Below are 16,065 nucleotides of genomic sequence, written 5' to 3'. Positions count from 1 at the left end.
TGAACTTGGGGGCTATAAGATCCCAGATTTTGATTGAAGTTTTGAATATAATAATCTGTAATGGATATTTTTTATGTTCATAAGTTTCTTCCAGTGAAGTTTTTCTTTTCAATTCAGCGTTGCACTTCTTTTTCAAACAAACTTTTCTCTTAATTTCCCCTAATCATGCTACTGATGTCGTAAAATTGATTGTATTTTCTCAGTCTCTTTTGGGTGCTGCCTATTTAAACGTGGGGGTTATGAAATCTCAGGTTCTAATTGAAGTTTTGATTATCATAATCTATAATGGATATTCTCATCTTTTCAGTCACAGCGCCCTGTCTCGGCGGGAGCAAGTCGGAAGCGACAGTCTGTTTCCATGGAAGAGGCAATGCGTCAGCCGGCTCCGAATCGTCGATATCCACCCTGGCGACGACAAATATCGCCGCTGTCTCCAGTCTGCAACCCCTCCAATCTCGACCTTCGTCACTATTATTTCATTTCGCACGGAAATTCGATTTTGAACTCGCGGCGTGCCTACGGATGAGCAGCTGGAGTGCAAAGCGTACCGAGGAAGATAAACACGCCCCCGAGAGTGGCTTAATCAAGAGCCGGGGAGTAGCTACACATTCGCACCGGGTTTATCTCGGTTGGCATCGCGCGAACGTTTTGTGTGCGCGCTCAAGTGTGTTCCTTCGTGTGAGCTTCTGTATAGGTATGTGCCTGTCCACATGCGCGAAAGTGTTCATTTACCGCCGTCAAGGTTTTTTTGCGGCATAAGGCAGCTTTTGATTGTGGCTGAGAATTTCGCGAGATGCAGTGTCTCTCCGAGGTGAACGGCAAGTGGCGATCAACGCCTTTTCGCGAGGAGAACGTCGTCTAAAATATCAAATAGTGTATTTATTAGACCGGTGAAGGTTCAGCATTTATTGGCCGTTTGGAAGTGCTTCTCCCAAATACTTGTACAAAACATTTCGCTTGCTGTGCCCCACCTTTTCAATGCTTCTCAACTGGTTATCCGCATGTTTCAAAATTTGAAATATTCTTGCTCTACCCTGATCACAGTGTCGCGTGTGTTGCTATCTCAGTGAACTTCTGGAATCAAGTTTATTTCCAAGAAGTGGTTTTGATACCTTAGCCATCTTCGAATTTGTTTTCCTCCTTATTATCGCGCCGTAGACTATATTTTAAAAGTAAACAAATTTTACCTCATCACTGATAACTTCACAGCATACGTTTCTGGTTCTTTTAATTTATTATTAAAAATTTCGGGGTCATAGTGTCTTTCTAATTGTGTGTACTATGTAGTTACCAATCAAATGGATTTTCAGTTGAGTTGTTGAGCGTTTAAAACCTTTTTGTGAACATTGACGCATTCATCTGATTGGTGCAGTGTTGTTGTTTTGTGTGTACTCTTCATTCGTCGGAATTCCATTAACAGTATTTAGTATCTTTGCCAGGATAACGCTCGTGAGAGGACCTCACAAGATACCAGCCAAATTTCCCCAAAGTGACGGCATGCTTTCTTCCTCCTCCTTCGTATTCGTCATACTCGCATCCCTTCTCATCCCCAACCCTTTGAAGGCTGCGATTCGTCAGCGCCACCAACCCCCGGCCCTCTTTCCCCTCGATCATCCCGCCAGAGCCTTGCCGACCACCCCTTACCCCGTGATCCGGGCTCGGACCACCTCCAATAACCTCCTGGAGGACTCCATCGGGGATGACCGCGACGCGAGCGCTTTATCGGAGAGTGGAGGAGTTCCCGAGGGAGATCCCGTCGGAAATGATTCTTCTTCCTCTGCGGTGGCGGCGAGGAAGCGAGAGGCTCCGGCGTGGAGGCCTTGCGATGAAACGTGGATCGGATCGCACGAGTCGGACGTCCCGGGGGGAGAGGAGGAGGAGGACGAGCCGTGGATCCGTGCGGCCGTCATACTGCCCAAGAATGATTTCTACGAGGCGTCCCTAGGGAAGGTCGTGCCGGCCTTGCAGAAGGCCATCCTGGAAGCCAGGAGGCAGCAGATCTTACCTCCTGGGGATGGAATCGGAACTGGTGAGTTCTCTAGTTAGGAAGGTCACGCTCATTGACTTTTTTTCTGGGGTATACTGCTTAAAGTGGCCAATAGGTTAAAAAGAATTGAAATTGGCCAAGTTTCATGATTTCAAGTCAAAAAGACATCTCGACTCATTTAGGCGCAAGTTAGGGTGTTGATGAGATTGAAGGTATTTTCTCTGTAAAATGAAATATATTTATTATAAAAAATTAAGGATTATATCTTTTAATATTTAATTTTATTACTACCATCAGCTTCCCAGAGCCTGCATTTAATAAAAAAATATTGGTTTTGTATTAATTGTAATTCTTAATGTCAAACTGTAGTCGATATCTTCGCAGAGAACGTAAAGCTATTCCAATTCACCTAAAAAATCGTAAACTAAATCCGTCTAAAATATAATCATATTTACAATTATTATTTGAGAAAAATATCTAAAATATATCTGGATAAATAGGGTTGTCTTCTAATGCTTGGTTTCGATTTCCAAGCGGGTCAAAAAATTGAAATCGTCTAACATTTTGTACATGTCATATGTATGAGTATACACGGAAACTTTGGACATGCATTGCAGTATTAACTTATCTGTGCGTTATTATTAATGTGTTCTACCGGTTAAGGCATGTTTAGATGAGGAATTTTGCGAATTACCCCGGGTCGTCTCCACTGCCATATTGAACTTCTCCATTAAATTCACAATGAGGTGTACTTCCTTTCACTCCATTTATGAATGCTATTTCATTCAATCCTTTCTCTTACCTAAAATCTTCCCTCAAACGTGGATTTTGACATATCCTCTCACCTCGGTTCTCCATCCAAATGCTCTGTCTCCAACTCCTCTCATCTAGAAGCTACCTATCCTCACGCGCTATACCCATCACGTCTTCCTTTCCGTCTACTTCACCTTCCCCAGTCTTCCCCAAATCCACATCTCGTATTGTATAACCACGATATAATAAATGTGTTGTATAACCACGGCTTAAGGCTCTTTTATTTGTGAAGATGAAATGTAAAGATTGTAAAGGATGTATTGACTGAATAAAATGGGTCCAAGTACTAACCCTGTCGACCTCGCATGGTAAAGTAAGCCAATCATATTGTTTTTTTTACTAGAACAGCCTAAGCTCGATTTTCAAGATGTGAGCGGAACGAATTTAAAATAGAACCGGAAACGTTAAGGTTTATTAATTTTTACTGAAGGAATAAATCGCTAACACGGTCAAATGCTTTGCTTAAATTAAGATGGGCCATAATGGTTACCATCCTATCATTCATCACACTATGGACATCATCTCTAATTTTATGTGATTCGTAATTTTCTTTTATTTTCCCTCAGTATATTATTCACTTACCATTCTAGACTTCCGTCAGTTCTAATATTTGAGACACATTTCAGTCCCTCTTATGCACCATTTAATATCATTCCTAGGGGAAGGATGTATCTATTATCCATGGATACTGTGGAGGTTTAAAGGTGTGTGCGCAACATAATACGATACGTTTTAAGTAAACTTTGCTGCCAGGTACGGATTTACGAGGAGTGTCAGATTCCGTCCAACCTTGAATTAGCCATTTGGCTGAATCGTAATGGGTTAAACTTGAAATCTATTTTTAACTTAGCGAGATGCTTTGGTTTAATGATTGTAAATTTTTGGAACTCGACCATGAGAAATAAGTACCCTAGGAATCAGTTGGATTTATTTATGAAAAACAGACTCTGACTTCCAAAGCCAAGCTTATCTTTTCTTTGTAGAAGAACTATTTTCGTTTCTGCAATTCAATTACTTTAAAAATAACCCTTCCGATAGTCGAATTTAATCATTAATGTTGACCTTATTGGTTTATTAACAGAGGACATCTTCTTTAGGCATATCTTTTCTCCTGTGCACGTAAATGGTTACGAAGTCACATTTTTAAGCGGTTCTCTCCATGATTCATTATCAATCAACTAAAGACATTAAAAATCCCAAAAATAAACATGATAGGATACGAAAAAAATTAATTTTATACATTGGTATCCTTGTTTTGCGAACCATCGCATCGGTGGAAACTAACGGTGCATTACGGCTACTTCGGGAATTGGCCGCCAGTCACCTCCACATACGCAGAAATACGTTCCTTAGTCTCTATCAGGTGGGGCTTTGTATTGTAGAACAGATCTGTAGTGTTCATGGTTCGGCTGGTTATGAAGTTGCGGTTATGCGAAAGAGTCATTATTGTAAATCCTCCGTCATCGTGAGAATAAATCAGGTGCAATAGCAAAACGCATTATACGTTTTTAACAATAGCTTTGGCACGGAGTGAAATGAAATTGAGTTTAGTTATGGTGACGCACGACCAGATATTCACTTTTTAGTCGATTTGCTACCATTGGGAGCAAGCAGAATCAATTCTTAGATATTGCCTATATTTACTTCAATCCCATAAATAGTGGAAATTCGGTGATCTTTTCGGTCCATTAATGGCTGAATCGAAGATGAGGTTAACATGCAAGGCTTCACAAGTAATATATCTTCGTGGAATTATCACTGAGCACTCTGCTTTGTTTATATGTGTTGTCCAGTAAACACGGCTACTCATTTAACTACTAATTAAATTTAAAGAGCATATTGGCTTAATGTTCTATTTTTCAAAGCTTGGAGGATTCAAATTCACCCCATCATCAAGTGGCTTTTTCAGTTGCACTTCATAGAAGTATACTTCAGGCTCTAAACCTTAGCTACGCAAAGAGTTTCATCGATGTGCTGGCTCTTCATTTTTTATTTATAGTGACTGCTGTAACTTAAATCGCTTCCGTTAATAAAACTAAGGAGAGTGCATTTTGTTTTGAATTTTTTATATTTTTATTAATGAAAGTATTTTAATTTTCATTAAAAATGAAGGAGATTATTTGACGAGGACATATGACAGATATTTGGGAGAATCGGATTCGAACTTCTTGGAAAAATTAAAGAGTTTTTTCATGACCAGTATCTTCCTGAGATTAGGTTGGTATGGTGGCAACAATGTTTTCTTTCCACCCATTTGATCCAAAGTAGGTCCAAGTTCAAATCACGGTGGTTAGGAGATTTCTTAGAGGCCTTCGTTGAGAAGAGGCGACGCCAGATTTATTTTGACCGAGCCTTCAAGGCACTTTCCTTTCCTCATGGTGCAAATGACATCAGCTGTCGGTCGCCTCCTCCAAATATCATACGATACCATCCGCAATGGTCACACAAATGTAACTCGGTAATTGCTGGGGAATGAACTAATTTATCCAATCTTCAGCTGTGCGTACTACGCACTGCGTAGTGGTGCTGAAATCAGGTATGATCGAAAACTATAACTCATGAGATTCCAATATAATCTGTGATAATTCCATTCATAATTCGCATATTTCATAGCATCCTACGGTTTTGCATTAGGCCAAGCCTATTATTATTCACCAGGAACACGTACCGAATCTATAGAGACCCAGCACCCAGTTTGCATTCCGTGTTGAGTACCTCTCATGACTAATTCCAATACCTGGAGCATTGTATACATCTCGAGATCAAACATGTGGTATTCACCTAATCGCTATCTCATTTGATCCCAAAACTGACCACAGGTGGATAAAAAAAGGGTTGAGGTAAGAATTTCCACCCCTTAAGCAAAGATATTATTCAGATCATTGAAATGGGAAAACTCTTCATTTGTCATCATGCATCTTCTATTCCTACGATTTTGAATAATTTTATATGTATCCCCAATAACTCAAGTAAAATATTTAATTATTTAATATTTTTTACATCATTGTTAATATTATCATTTTCAACTTAAATATTATTATAAACATTCACAAACATCAAGAATTGGATTCGGGAATACGCTCGCTGATTGTCTCAGTGGTTCCACTTGAAAGGGGATCGGGTGGGTGTGCCCGATTCCAAATCTCGGTGTTTTCAGGGAATTTTCATGGACTGGCTGATTCTCGCTTGAGTGTTGTGTGAAGGACACTTCAGACGCAACACTCCGTGCATCGAATGGAACGCTAGATACTTTCGGCGCTTTTTTGCTAAGAGCAGGCTTCCAATGGCGGGTTTCCAACCACTCTTCCTTACCCACCCTTCCTTCGTGGCGCAAATGGCCTCAGCTGTAGCTCGTCTCCTCCAAATACCATACCAATCATTGCATTATTTCGGTCCTCGGATTGAAGCCGCGTCAAGTTGTCACTGTTCACATACCTGTCCGACGTTTCGGAGGCGATGTTGCAGCCCATTTTCTAGGTCCACCAAGCGATCAGCTCAGATTAGTGAGTCCAGAAAATGGAGCCAGAGAAGGTATGTGAACAGTGTCAACTCGAAGAGGCTACACACCGAAGACCGAGAAAATAATATAATCGATTGTTCACATATTGCACACCCGATTTGAACATTTTTTATAAAAAGCTTACACATTAACCCTTTGAGTGCCACCCGGTTGTCCAGGTACTATGCTAAAAGTGCCGAGGCATTTTTGCTGATTTTGCCGTCGGTTAGGAAAAAAATTAGGTCTCAAAAACAACGAAAGGTTGTAAGGTAATATATTCAAAACTTTAAGAAATCTTTATTATATGTGGCTACACTTTTTTAATGTATTATTTGACGAATTTTTGTTAATATGAGTTATTTTTTTATAATTAAAAGAAAATAGTTAATATTAAAATAAAATGAATACTGACTATTGAATTATTAGTGAACTATCACCATCTAATAGAGGCATAGCAGGAGAAGCGCTATCGCGCTCCCAGCACTTTTCGCGAGAGATAGGAGGAGCGCGATAGCCGCGCTCCCCGGCACTCTAAGGGTTAATAATCAGTTAAATGACTTAATGTAGTAATACATACAAATAAATCCAGAGGGAAGGAAAGAAAGGGATAGGAACATATAATGTAAAGAGGACGAGGACAACGGTGCTATGGTAGATGGAAAAAAGCCAGAAATGGGAGGGTAAAAATGCGGCCAGACTGGGACTCGAATCCAGAACCTCCTGGTTGCCGGCCAGGTGATCTACTAGTTGCGCTGCTAGTTGTGCTATGAGGACGCTTAGATTCACCATGATTTCGGCGGGGATTTATGCACAGAAAACTCCCTTTGCTTTGGCCCACAAGAGTAACCAATAGATGGCCCTGGGGCAGCTCACCACACACCAACAGAAGGAATGGACGAGGACACAAGGATGAGAGGAAAGACACGCATACGATAGCAGGAAAGAGGAACATGTTTCAGGGCACGCTGAGCCCAATACAGTAGTAAATTGATATCTATTAATAAATAAAAATATATAATAAAGAGATAAAAATGTCTACGTTGAAGAATAAAATTCATTGCATTTGATTTTTACATCCTGTCTCAGCTTTGTAATAAAGTTACCATATTGCAACAGTAACTTTGAACCAAAAACAATTTAGATAGTTCAATGATTAATTTTAACCGCGGAAGACTACCTTTTAATTCAAACCAATCCTCTAGGGCTTTTAATTTTCCTTTGAACAAGTTTAATCAATCTCTTTTCTTTTTGATAGGCGATGGAGTGCGTGGTAAGCAGTTCAAGTTGTTCGAGATCGATTCGCAGTGCGCTCCGACGATGGGTTGTGTGGGGGCGGTGGACGCATACGCCAAGTACTGTGCACACGTCATGTTCGGACCTTCCTGTGAATTCCCTGTCGGTGAGTGTACCCCCGCACTGGATTTTAAGATGTAATTGTGGCCTGCAGTTGCCTTGAAACTGCAACCTCTCTAAGTTGCATCGTTGTGAATTGAACGTTGTGAACGTTGCATGAGTTGTGAATTTGAACATCGTGAATATATCGTGAAATCATTGAATGCCGTGAATGTCAACTTTGGTCAACGACCATAATTTTAATGAAGTTGTTGATGGTGGGTGAATTAACTTCGTGAGAGTTATGAATGATAGAATAAAGTAAAATTACTTTGTACTTTCCACACAATCTTAATATTTTTCAACCGGTTTCGACGTGTTCTATGTCATCTTCAAGCTAAACTGCCATCTCCAAACAGGCCAGAATTCATTTTACACTGCAAGGTGGAGATGGCAGTCTAGCTTGAAAATGACGTAGGACACGTCGAAACCGGTAGCAAAATATTAAAAATGTGTACAAAGTGCTTTTAATTTATTCTATTTAAATATTCATTTATAATACCTAAAACTTCCGAATTTTAATTATTCGTCCTGATTTTTTAAAGAAATAATTATGGTTCACTGATTCGGCTTATTTCTAATGCGTTGAGAACAGGATAAGCAATGACTACTTCATATAAACAAACCAATTGAAGCTTCGTTTGCAAATTAATCAACTATATTACACTAAAAAATTATTGAAATGAAAAATTAAAACAAAAAATCAAAAATGATTATAATTTCATATAACAGGAACACCGGTAAGGATTCTTCACATATTCGTCCCAAACGAGCAGGGCTTCAAAAGTCAGTGTAGATCATAAATAGCTTAAAGTGCCGCAGTCATGGTGGTCCATAATTTTATCCTGTAAATTCCTTTCGGGAAATGCTGCGTTGTTAACATCTTCTGCTCGACGTTTCACTCCTCCTACTGGGCGCGTTTTCAAGAGAATGAGAGGGAAAACGTTCTCGCCCCGGTCTTATCAATCGGTTTCGTTAACCCATTGTCGACCCGATTTGAATTTACCCACGGAAGGCGATAGACGTTGGACATTAGATTGGGCCAGGAACCCTTTTACATATCCGTCTGAGGTTATATCCATCAAGACCATAATTTTGGTCAGTTATCAGTGGCATGCGGATCGCTCTGTCCGTCAGCGACGTCGGCGGTGACTTTTGTAAACCCATGCAAATGCGATGAAAGTGTCTTCACATCAAGATGTCCACCGGAGAATCCTCTTCGGCGATATTCGTGATTTGGAAATAAGTCAACTTCATCTGAATAACATTAGTACAGTATATGGTTGAGGTTTAATGTACGTTTTGAACGCATAGTGAGGGGCAAGAAATATTTACCTGTATATTTATAGCCTGTTATTAACGGAAACAGATTAAAGCCGGTGTAAATAATAGGGAAGTGCACTAATTTTTTTTTATTGCTGAATTTGAAAGTTTAGCCTAAAAAAGAAACATTAGTATAGTCACTTTTATTTTCTGCATCTGGGGTATGCACTTTAAAACGTTTTGAAAGTCGGAAAATTTCATGTTGCGCTGAAACACAGTGCCTCCATCTTGATTGAGATGTGACGTCACAAGGCAGTAGTCACCAGTGGAGTATCGCTGTATTCCGTCGCCTTCTTTAGCGCGGCGAGAGTTTCCGGGAATCGGTGGAGTTTGCTTCCTAAAAATGTCGTCTAGTACCGAAAACATGAATTCAAAATAGAATTATAAATGATTTTTTGTTCCAAATTTCATCTCGACGTCAAAACAAAAGCCTGGAGAAGATATTCATTCCCGTGCCTTAAGCACAAGCTATACGGAATAAATGGTTCAAGGCTGCTCCTGACTCTTACCTATCGATGATATTCTGTTTTGAAGATCATTTGAAGGTATTGTAAGATCAAATTGATATATAATATATATAATTTTTATTATAATTAATTTAATAATTTTTATTATAATTAATATTAATTAATTATAATTTATATTATAATAATTTACTTAATAGGTACCTCAGTCACATCAGAAAGTGTGTTGAGTCAAAATATAGCATCTTCCGCGTAGACCTACGTAATTTATAAACTGAAAGTAGTTTGGTTAAAGAATTATGGCGCGACTGTTTTTTTACACGACCGGGCAAAATGCGTACTTTGCCCATGATATGTGCATATATGATAACAAACGATTTTTGTTAAAGTTGATCTTTATTTGTTGAAATTAGTACATTTATAGGTGATAAAGATATAAAGGTACACGGCAGGTCGCGCGGCGTAATTTGTACTCCACTGGTGACGGGTTCATCTTGCTGATCTAAAAATTAGCTACAATACCTCGAACTTTGAAAACTCGCATATAAGCAGTCAAAGTACATTGTAAGAATACACGAGACCATTATAGCCCAGAATGTACGTACAATGTCGAAATCCTTGGTTTTCAAAGATTGACGTATTTCATACGCCAGCGCGCCCGGTCCAGGGTTATCAACTTTTATTTCATCCTATATTTGTTAGTTGAAATTATATTTCAGAATGGTTCTTTTAGCACTGCTACTGAGGTAAACTGGTAGGTACTGAGTACAAGGTACTGAGGTATGTACTAAGTAAACTCCCTTTGGAGTAATGTGAATTACAAGTGTTCGAGATATATGGCATTTTATATATTCGCTTTGTGTTCTTATTAATTATGCCTGTACGCATATTGTTGCTTGCCGCGAGCCTTTAATGGTATGTGCTCTTGCAAGAGTGGTTTTCATTTTTAATGTGAAAGTTGGTCAGTATAAGCAAAGAAAAAATTAACATTTTAGCGCACACCAACCCTTGTAGTCATCGTATCTCGGCGTTTGTAATGACACTGCTAAAATACCTAAACGCCATAATGACGATAAAAAATTGTCTCATGTCAATGATTGCTGCAATCATAATTAATGATAAACTAGACGCCGTATGATCACAATGAAGGCAACAAAAAATATTGCCATGACGTAAATTTGAACCACGGCCCTTAGTGTAACATCGTGCTTTTGACTCGTGCACTCTACCACTACCCCAATCGACCCATTGAAAGATTGTGGATATTTTTGATTTATATATATAACTTGTAAAAAGTAACGCATGGAAATTAATTAATTACAGCCTAACTAACGCCCTAATTGAAAAATATGCAGCAAGGTACGCGGTCTCCCCTTGTTAGCCTTAACGTCTCGCATTTCTATGGAAAATTTGAACCTGTCCTCCTTATTCATAAATTCAGTAACCATAAATACATCAAAGTTTGGTATACCATATATAAATCGTTGGAATTTTCCTTCTCCCAACCAAGATTATCTTTTCTTGAACCCATCCTGGACAGCGAACCATTGCAACAACCAGCCAGCTCGGAAATAAGGCTAACATCCCATGATTCTAGTAGCGAAGGGCGAACGTTCCGGCCGGCGTAACGAATAAGTCTTGCAGCAAACGTCTGAAATAGGTTTATTAGTTTGACTCGGTTCTTACAAAAAAAGTTTTGGCATGATAAACGGCACCCAGCGAAAAATAAATGCCAAATGCATTTATTAAAGATTCAATGTGCTATTCGTACTACTCTTTCCAAACTTGAAGTTGACACGTAAATGAATAATTAATATATTACGCAATGATGAAGTCGTTTACTCAAAAGAGAAGCAGCCACATATATAATCTGAAGATATTTTACGACAGCAAAAAACGGATACCCTCAAATTCTGTAATTTTTCTACGCAATAATAGTGGTAGAACTAAACGGTGAAGAAGCTGCCTTCTGCTACTGCCTTGCGACGTCACGGCCAATATTCAACATGGACACCCGTTTTCGCGGCCTTTGAATTTTTCCATATTTCAGACGGTCATCTCGAATCAAGTATTCACTATTAGGATTTAAACTGTGGTTTTACGACATTATGTTATTCTGAACTCTAATTTAAAAAATGTGTTTGGTGCATTTGAAACACTAGTGCACTTCCCTATTGGATGAATAGTATTTGGATGAAAGCTGATTATGAATCGTATTGCGACCATGACTGCGGCACTTTAAGCTATTTATGATCTACACTGACTTTTGAAGCCCTGATCGTTTGGGACGGACATGTGAAGAATCTTTACCGGTGTTCCTGTTAAATGAAATTATAATAATTTTTGATTTATTTGTTTTAATTTTTCATTTCAATAATTTTTTAGTGTAATATAGTTGATTAATTTGCAAACGAAGCTTCAATTGGTTTGATTATATGAAGTAGTCATTGCTTATCCAGTTCTCAGCGTATTAGAAATAAGCCGAATCAGTGAATCTTAATTATTTATTTAATAAATCAGGACAAATAAGTAAAATTAGGAAGTTTTAGGCATTATAAATGAATATTTAAATAATATGTAGATAAAATACAAAGCATTTAAAAATTTGGTTCAAAAAAGGGGCTCTCAATTCCCCCTCAATATAGTGCACTAAATATAAAAGCAGTGAAATAACCGTGTTACTTTTAATTGTAGCCTTACCCTGAAGATTTTAAAAATAAATCAGTTTATCATAATGTATTAAGCTTATTTTTAAAAATAGCCAACAAAGTTTGAACAAGCGGTGACGTTTCCAAAAGTATTTTGCAAGCACGTTACCAATCCAGCCTTCACTAGCTCCTCATATTTTTTTTAATCGAATGCTTAGTTAGAAAAATTTTAACTCTCCGATGTATAAGTTCAATTGAGGAGATTAATGTGCAGTATTTCAAATCCTGCCGCGTGAACGGCGGTGAAATATTCATGAATTGCCATGAGTAAAAATTCGCCTGGAATCGAACCATGGACCTTTGGCTTTCCGGGCCAATGCGCAGATCACCACGCTACCACAAGGTTTGTGGTTTCTTGGAAGTCCTTTCTCCCTCGGGTTGCCTTTCTTGATGGACCGCGAGGGTCCAACATCTGGTAGGCACCATGAGCCTCGGCAAAATTGCCATGGGAATTAAGGAACCTGGATGGCGTAGAGGTCTGCGCATTGGCCCGGAAAGCCTAAAGCCCGTATGACACTACAGTTTACTGGCCAAGAAATAGGCGCGCAATATTGTTTAAAATATTGGGCGTTACGTACAGTATGACACGTATCAATATTAACACCAATATTGGCCGAAGTAGTGTTCTAATGTCCCGCTAGAGAACGCCATTGTATTTCGATGATTTTACGTAGCATATGCATTCGTGTGATTTGTACGCTTCAATCAGTATTGAAACTACTTCTTTCGACCACATTTTAGAAACTTCAAGTGACTTTTCGGAACAAATCCAATGTTTTACAGCCAAACCTGATATTTTTCGAACAGCTTCTAGTTTTGGCCACTAGGAGTCAACATAACTGACCTCTGATTGGAGATTGCTGTTCTAAATTACAAATTGGGCAATAAATTGTATCCAATATTGTGAAAAGGATATTGGACTAGAAATTGGTGCGTGTCAGTTGGACCACAATACTTTATCCAAAGAATTGGCCAATAAATTGGAAAGTGTCATACGGGCTTAAGGTCCGTGGTTCGATTCCTTGTCCTGGAGAATTTTTCTCATGGCATTGCATGAGGGGATCAAGTTTGATATTTTTAAGCACGTTTTTATTTTCTTCTTCTCGTTATTTCGTTACTCGCTGTCAGCCTGCGCGGGTCGCATGGTGCAGTTCTGGAATATCCCGTTGCTCACGGCTGGCGCCCTCACCTTCGACTTCACTAAAGCCAAGACTGAACCGGGTAGCGAGTTTTACATGATGGTGCGGCTCGGACTGAGTTTCAGGGACATTACGGACACGGTCATGAAGACAATGGAAAAGTGAGTACTATTTAATGGAATTAAATGTTCATATTATTCACAGGTTGACTTTTCTTCTTAATCCTTTTACTGCCACCGGGCCGATGTATCGGCCCTCACTGGTTGAGCGAAAACTGCCGGGGGCCGATTTATCGGCCCGAATTATATCACTTTTTTTTCATGATTGTGGCCTTTTCAACGGCTGTACTTTATGTAGACCCCCATAATCTATCTATTGTTATAAGATGTAAATATATATTAAGAATTGGGAAAACAATCTAGACGTATTAAATAAAATTAAGTAGCTGAAATCTTTTTTAAAATCTGAATTGTTGCTAATTCCGGAAAATAGCCTTGGCAGTCTTCGTACATCCCATATGAAATGGGCTGGCAGTAAAAGGTTGACTCCAATAATATTTGTAGAATTTCTCATGGAGTATAGGTTTCTTTTTTATAAATTAAAAATAAAACATGCGAGGCTATGGTTTCGGATTGTTTCTATTTTCAAGGCTTGATTGAAAATATCAGAAAAATTATTGTAAAAAATGTAAAATGTTGTAATTATGTCTCACAGTTAATTTAGTGCAAAATTAATGAAATAATAAGTATTTCGATTCATGAGTATTTAGTAGCGAATAACATATAATTCGGACATGATTGTAACATTATTTATTTTTTCATATCACTATTTTTTCCATATTTTTATTCAAGCCTTGATAGTTACAGAATAAATACATTGCCACAAGTATGGCCTTACATGTGTTTTAAAATTGCTTAAGAGGTCTTTACTCCTTGGACAAGTCTACTTAATATTTATGTGAAAACATTTGCTTTAATTGATTAAATACCGGTAATGCTATGGTAGTAGTATAAGGTATGCATTTATAAGTATCAAAAATGGAAATTTGTATTTTGACCCAGAAGCACAAAATTTGGGTTGTGCTTTGTACTTAATCCGTGAAAATAACGTTTATTTTAAATTTTGGTAGTTTCACTTAAGCACTTTACCAAATCAAAGTATTTATTCTAAAGTAAAGTACTTTACAGTTCCGACAAACTACCATTACTGACCCTGAAGCTTCCTGAATGTAGTAAGGTTAAGTGCGTCTATTGAGCGTTCTTGCTGCTTTTATACAATGCTTAGCCAACGTGAGTTCAGCATTCCTACAGGGAGTCATGGGAGACAGGGGGATTGGGTATTTCCCCCCTGAATTCACCTCTGTAACCCCTCTAACTCAGAAAGGTTTGCGTAACAATTAGTCTATCCCCTATGGAGGCGCCAATCCCGCATCTAACCAAATATAACCAATCAGCTAGAATTTGTTAGATGTGTCGGAGAAGTTGGTAGTTTTGCGTCACGCAATTTTAAGGATTAGAACGTCATTAGATTTAAATTTTTAGCATTAAAATTATTAACCTTTAAAGTGTAATGGTAAATATAATTTTTTACTTTAAGAAAGTATTTTGAAAATATATTTTTATTTGTAACTGAAAATAAGATTTTCCCGTGTAATTTGTATTTTGAATCGGAAATACGATTTTTTAAAGTACTTCGTATTTTATGCCTAAAATGCTACTGAAATGTATTTTTCTCGTCTGTACGCCGTGTTTTATGTTAATCCGGTTGGGGGGTGGGAGGGAAGAGGGAGTTGAGAGGGCTAGGTTGCCCCATTCTCCTGAAAACTCAGAAAGTTAGGGAATATCATAATGTCTGGAATGAAATGTCCGAGAAAATTACATTGCTCTTGAAAAATCACATTTCCTATAAAATTCTAACGGTAATTAGTCCCGATCATTTTACGCATAGGAGTCAACTTCGATATTTGAACATCTCATTCCCAGAATATGAATCAAATCTTGATCCATAACTGACAATATCATTTTTAAATCATAATTTTACTTATTTTGTCTCAGGTTTAGTATCTTCCCTATTAAAAAAAAGAATTTTATGAAGAAAATAAATGAAACACAGCCAACACATCAGATGGCGACATTAGTTTTGAAAATATTTTAGAGCCAGGAAATTTTAGTTTTCAATTTCAGTGTCTTCCCTGCAGTTTCTTCCTAATTCGCACGAGAAGAAACAGTCTCAGACTGAAATTCTCTCTGGGCCCTTCCAGCTCTGTGCTGTCTTTCATGGGTCCTCAGTTTTCCCCTTTGCAAATAAACCGTCTCTGACCGTAGCTTCTGCACCAATCGCAATTTGCAATTGGGCCATGATAAATTACCTAATGGTTAGAATGGAGAAATATAGGAAAAACACATCAATGTATTTTTTTGTGGATCTATCCATCTTCCTGGTTTTTGCCGCGTTACTTTTCAGAGATTGACGACACATTCGCCGGGATTCCACCAAAAATCCACAATTCGAAGTACCGATATTGGAATTATGAATGTGTTTATACAGCCTTCGTTTTTTCTCTGCTGTTCGCTGTGGTTGGCATGTTTCAGGAACACTTGCGTCATTTTTGTAAGAAACTAATTTACCGAGGGGAATTTCTTCCATTTATCTTCGTCTTGCTCTCATGATATTTTCTACGAATTATCTTTGAGTGAAGAATTTTCATCGTATTAATCAATTCATCCCCGGAATAATTTGT

General features: G+C 38.3%; 1 protein-coding gene across 1 annotated transcript in view; it reads left to right on the top strand.

Moving 5' to 3' along the window:
• The first annotated feature begins 314 nt into the window (after positions 1 to 314).
• LOC124163312 (atrial natriuretic peptide receptor 1-like) overlaps positions 315 to 16,065 on the top strand; it is an 897,209-nt gene continuing 881,458 nt past the window's right edge. Inside the window, exons 1-3 of the mRNA XM_046540130.1 lie at positions 315 to 2,029; positions 7,555 to 7,698; positions 13,315 to 13,486. Of these exons, the coding sequence (XP_046396086.1) occupies positions 1,498 to 2,029; positions 7,555 to 7,698; positions 13,315 to 13,486 (848 nt within the window). The 5' untranslated portion in view covers positions 315 to 1,497. The remainder of the gene's footprint in view (positions 2,030 to 7,554; positions 7,699 to 13,314; positions 13,487 to 16,065) is intronic.

The sequence above is a fragment of the Ischnura elegans genome, chromosome 8, assembly GCF_921293095.1.
Source record: "Ischnura elegans chromosome 8, ioIscEleg1.1, whole genome shotgun sequence".
Classification (NCBI taxonomy): domain Eukaryota; kingdom Metazoa; phylum Arthropoda; class Insecta; order Odonata; family Coenagrionidae; genus Ischnura; species Ischnura elegans.
Note: the sequence above shows the minus strand (reverse complement) of the source record. Positions and strands in the feature narration are given on the sequence as shown.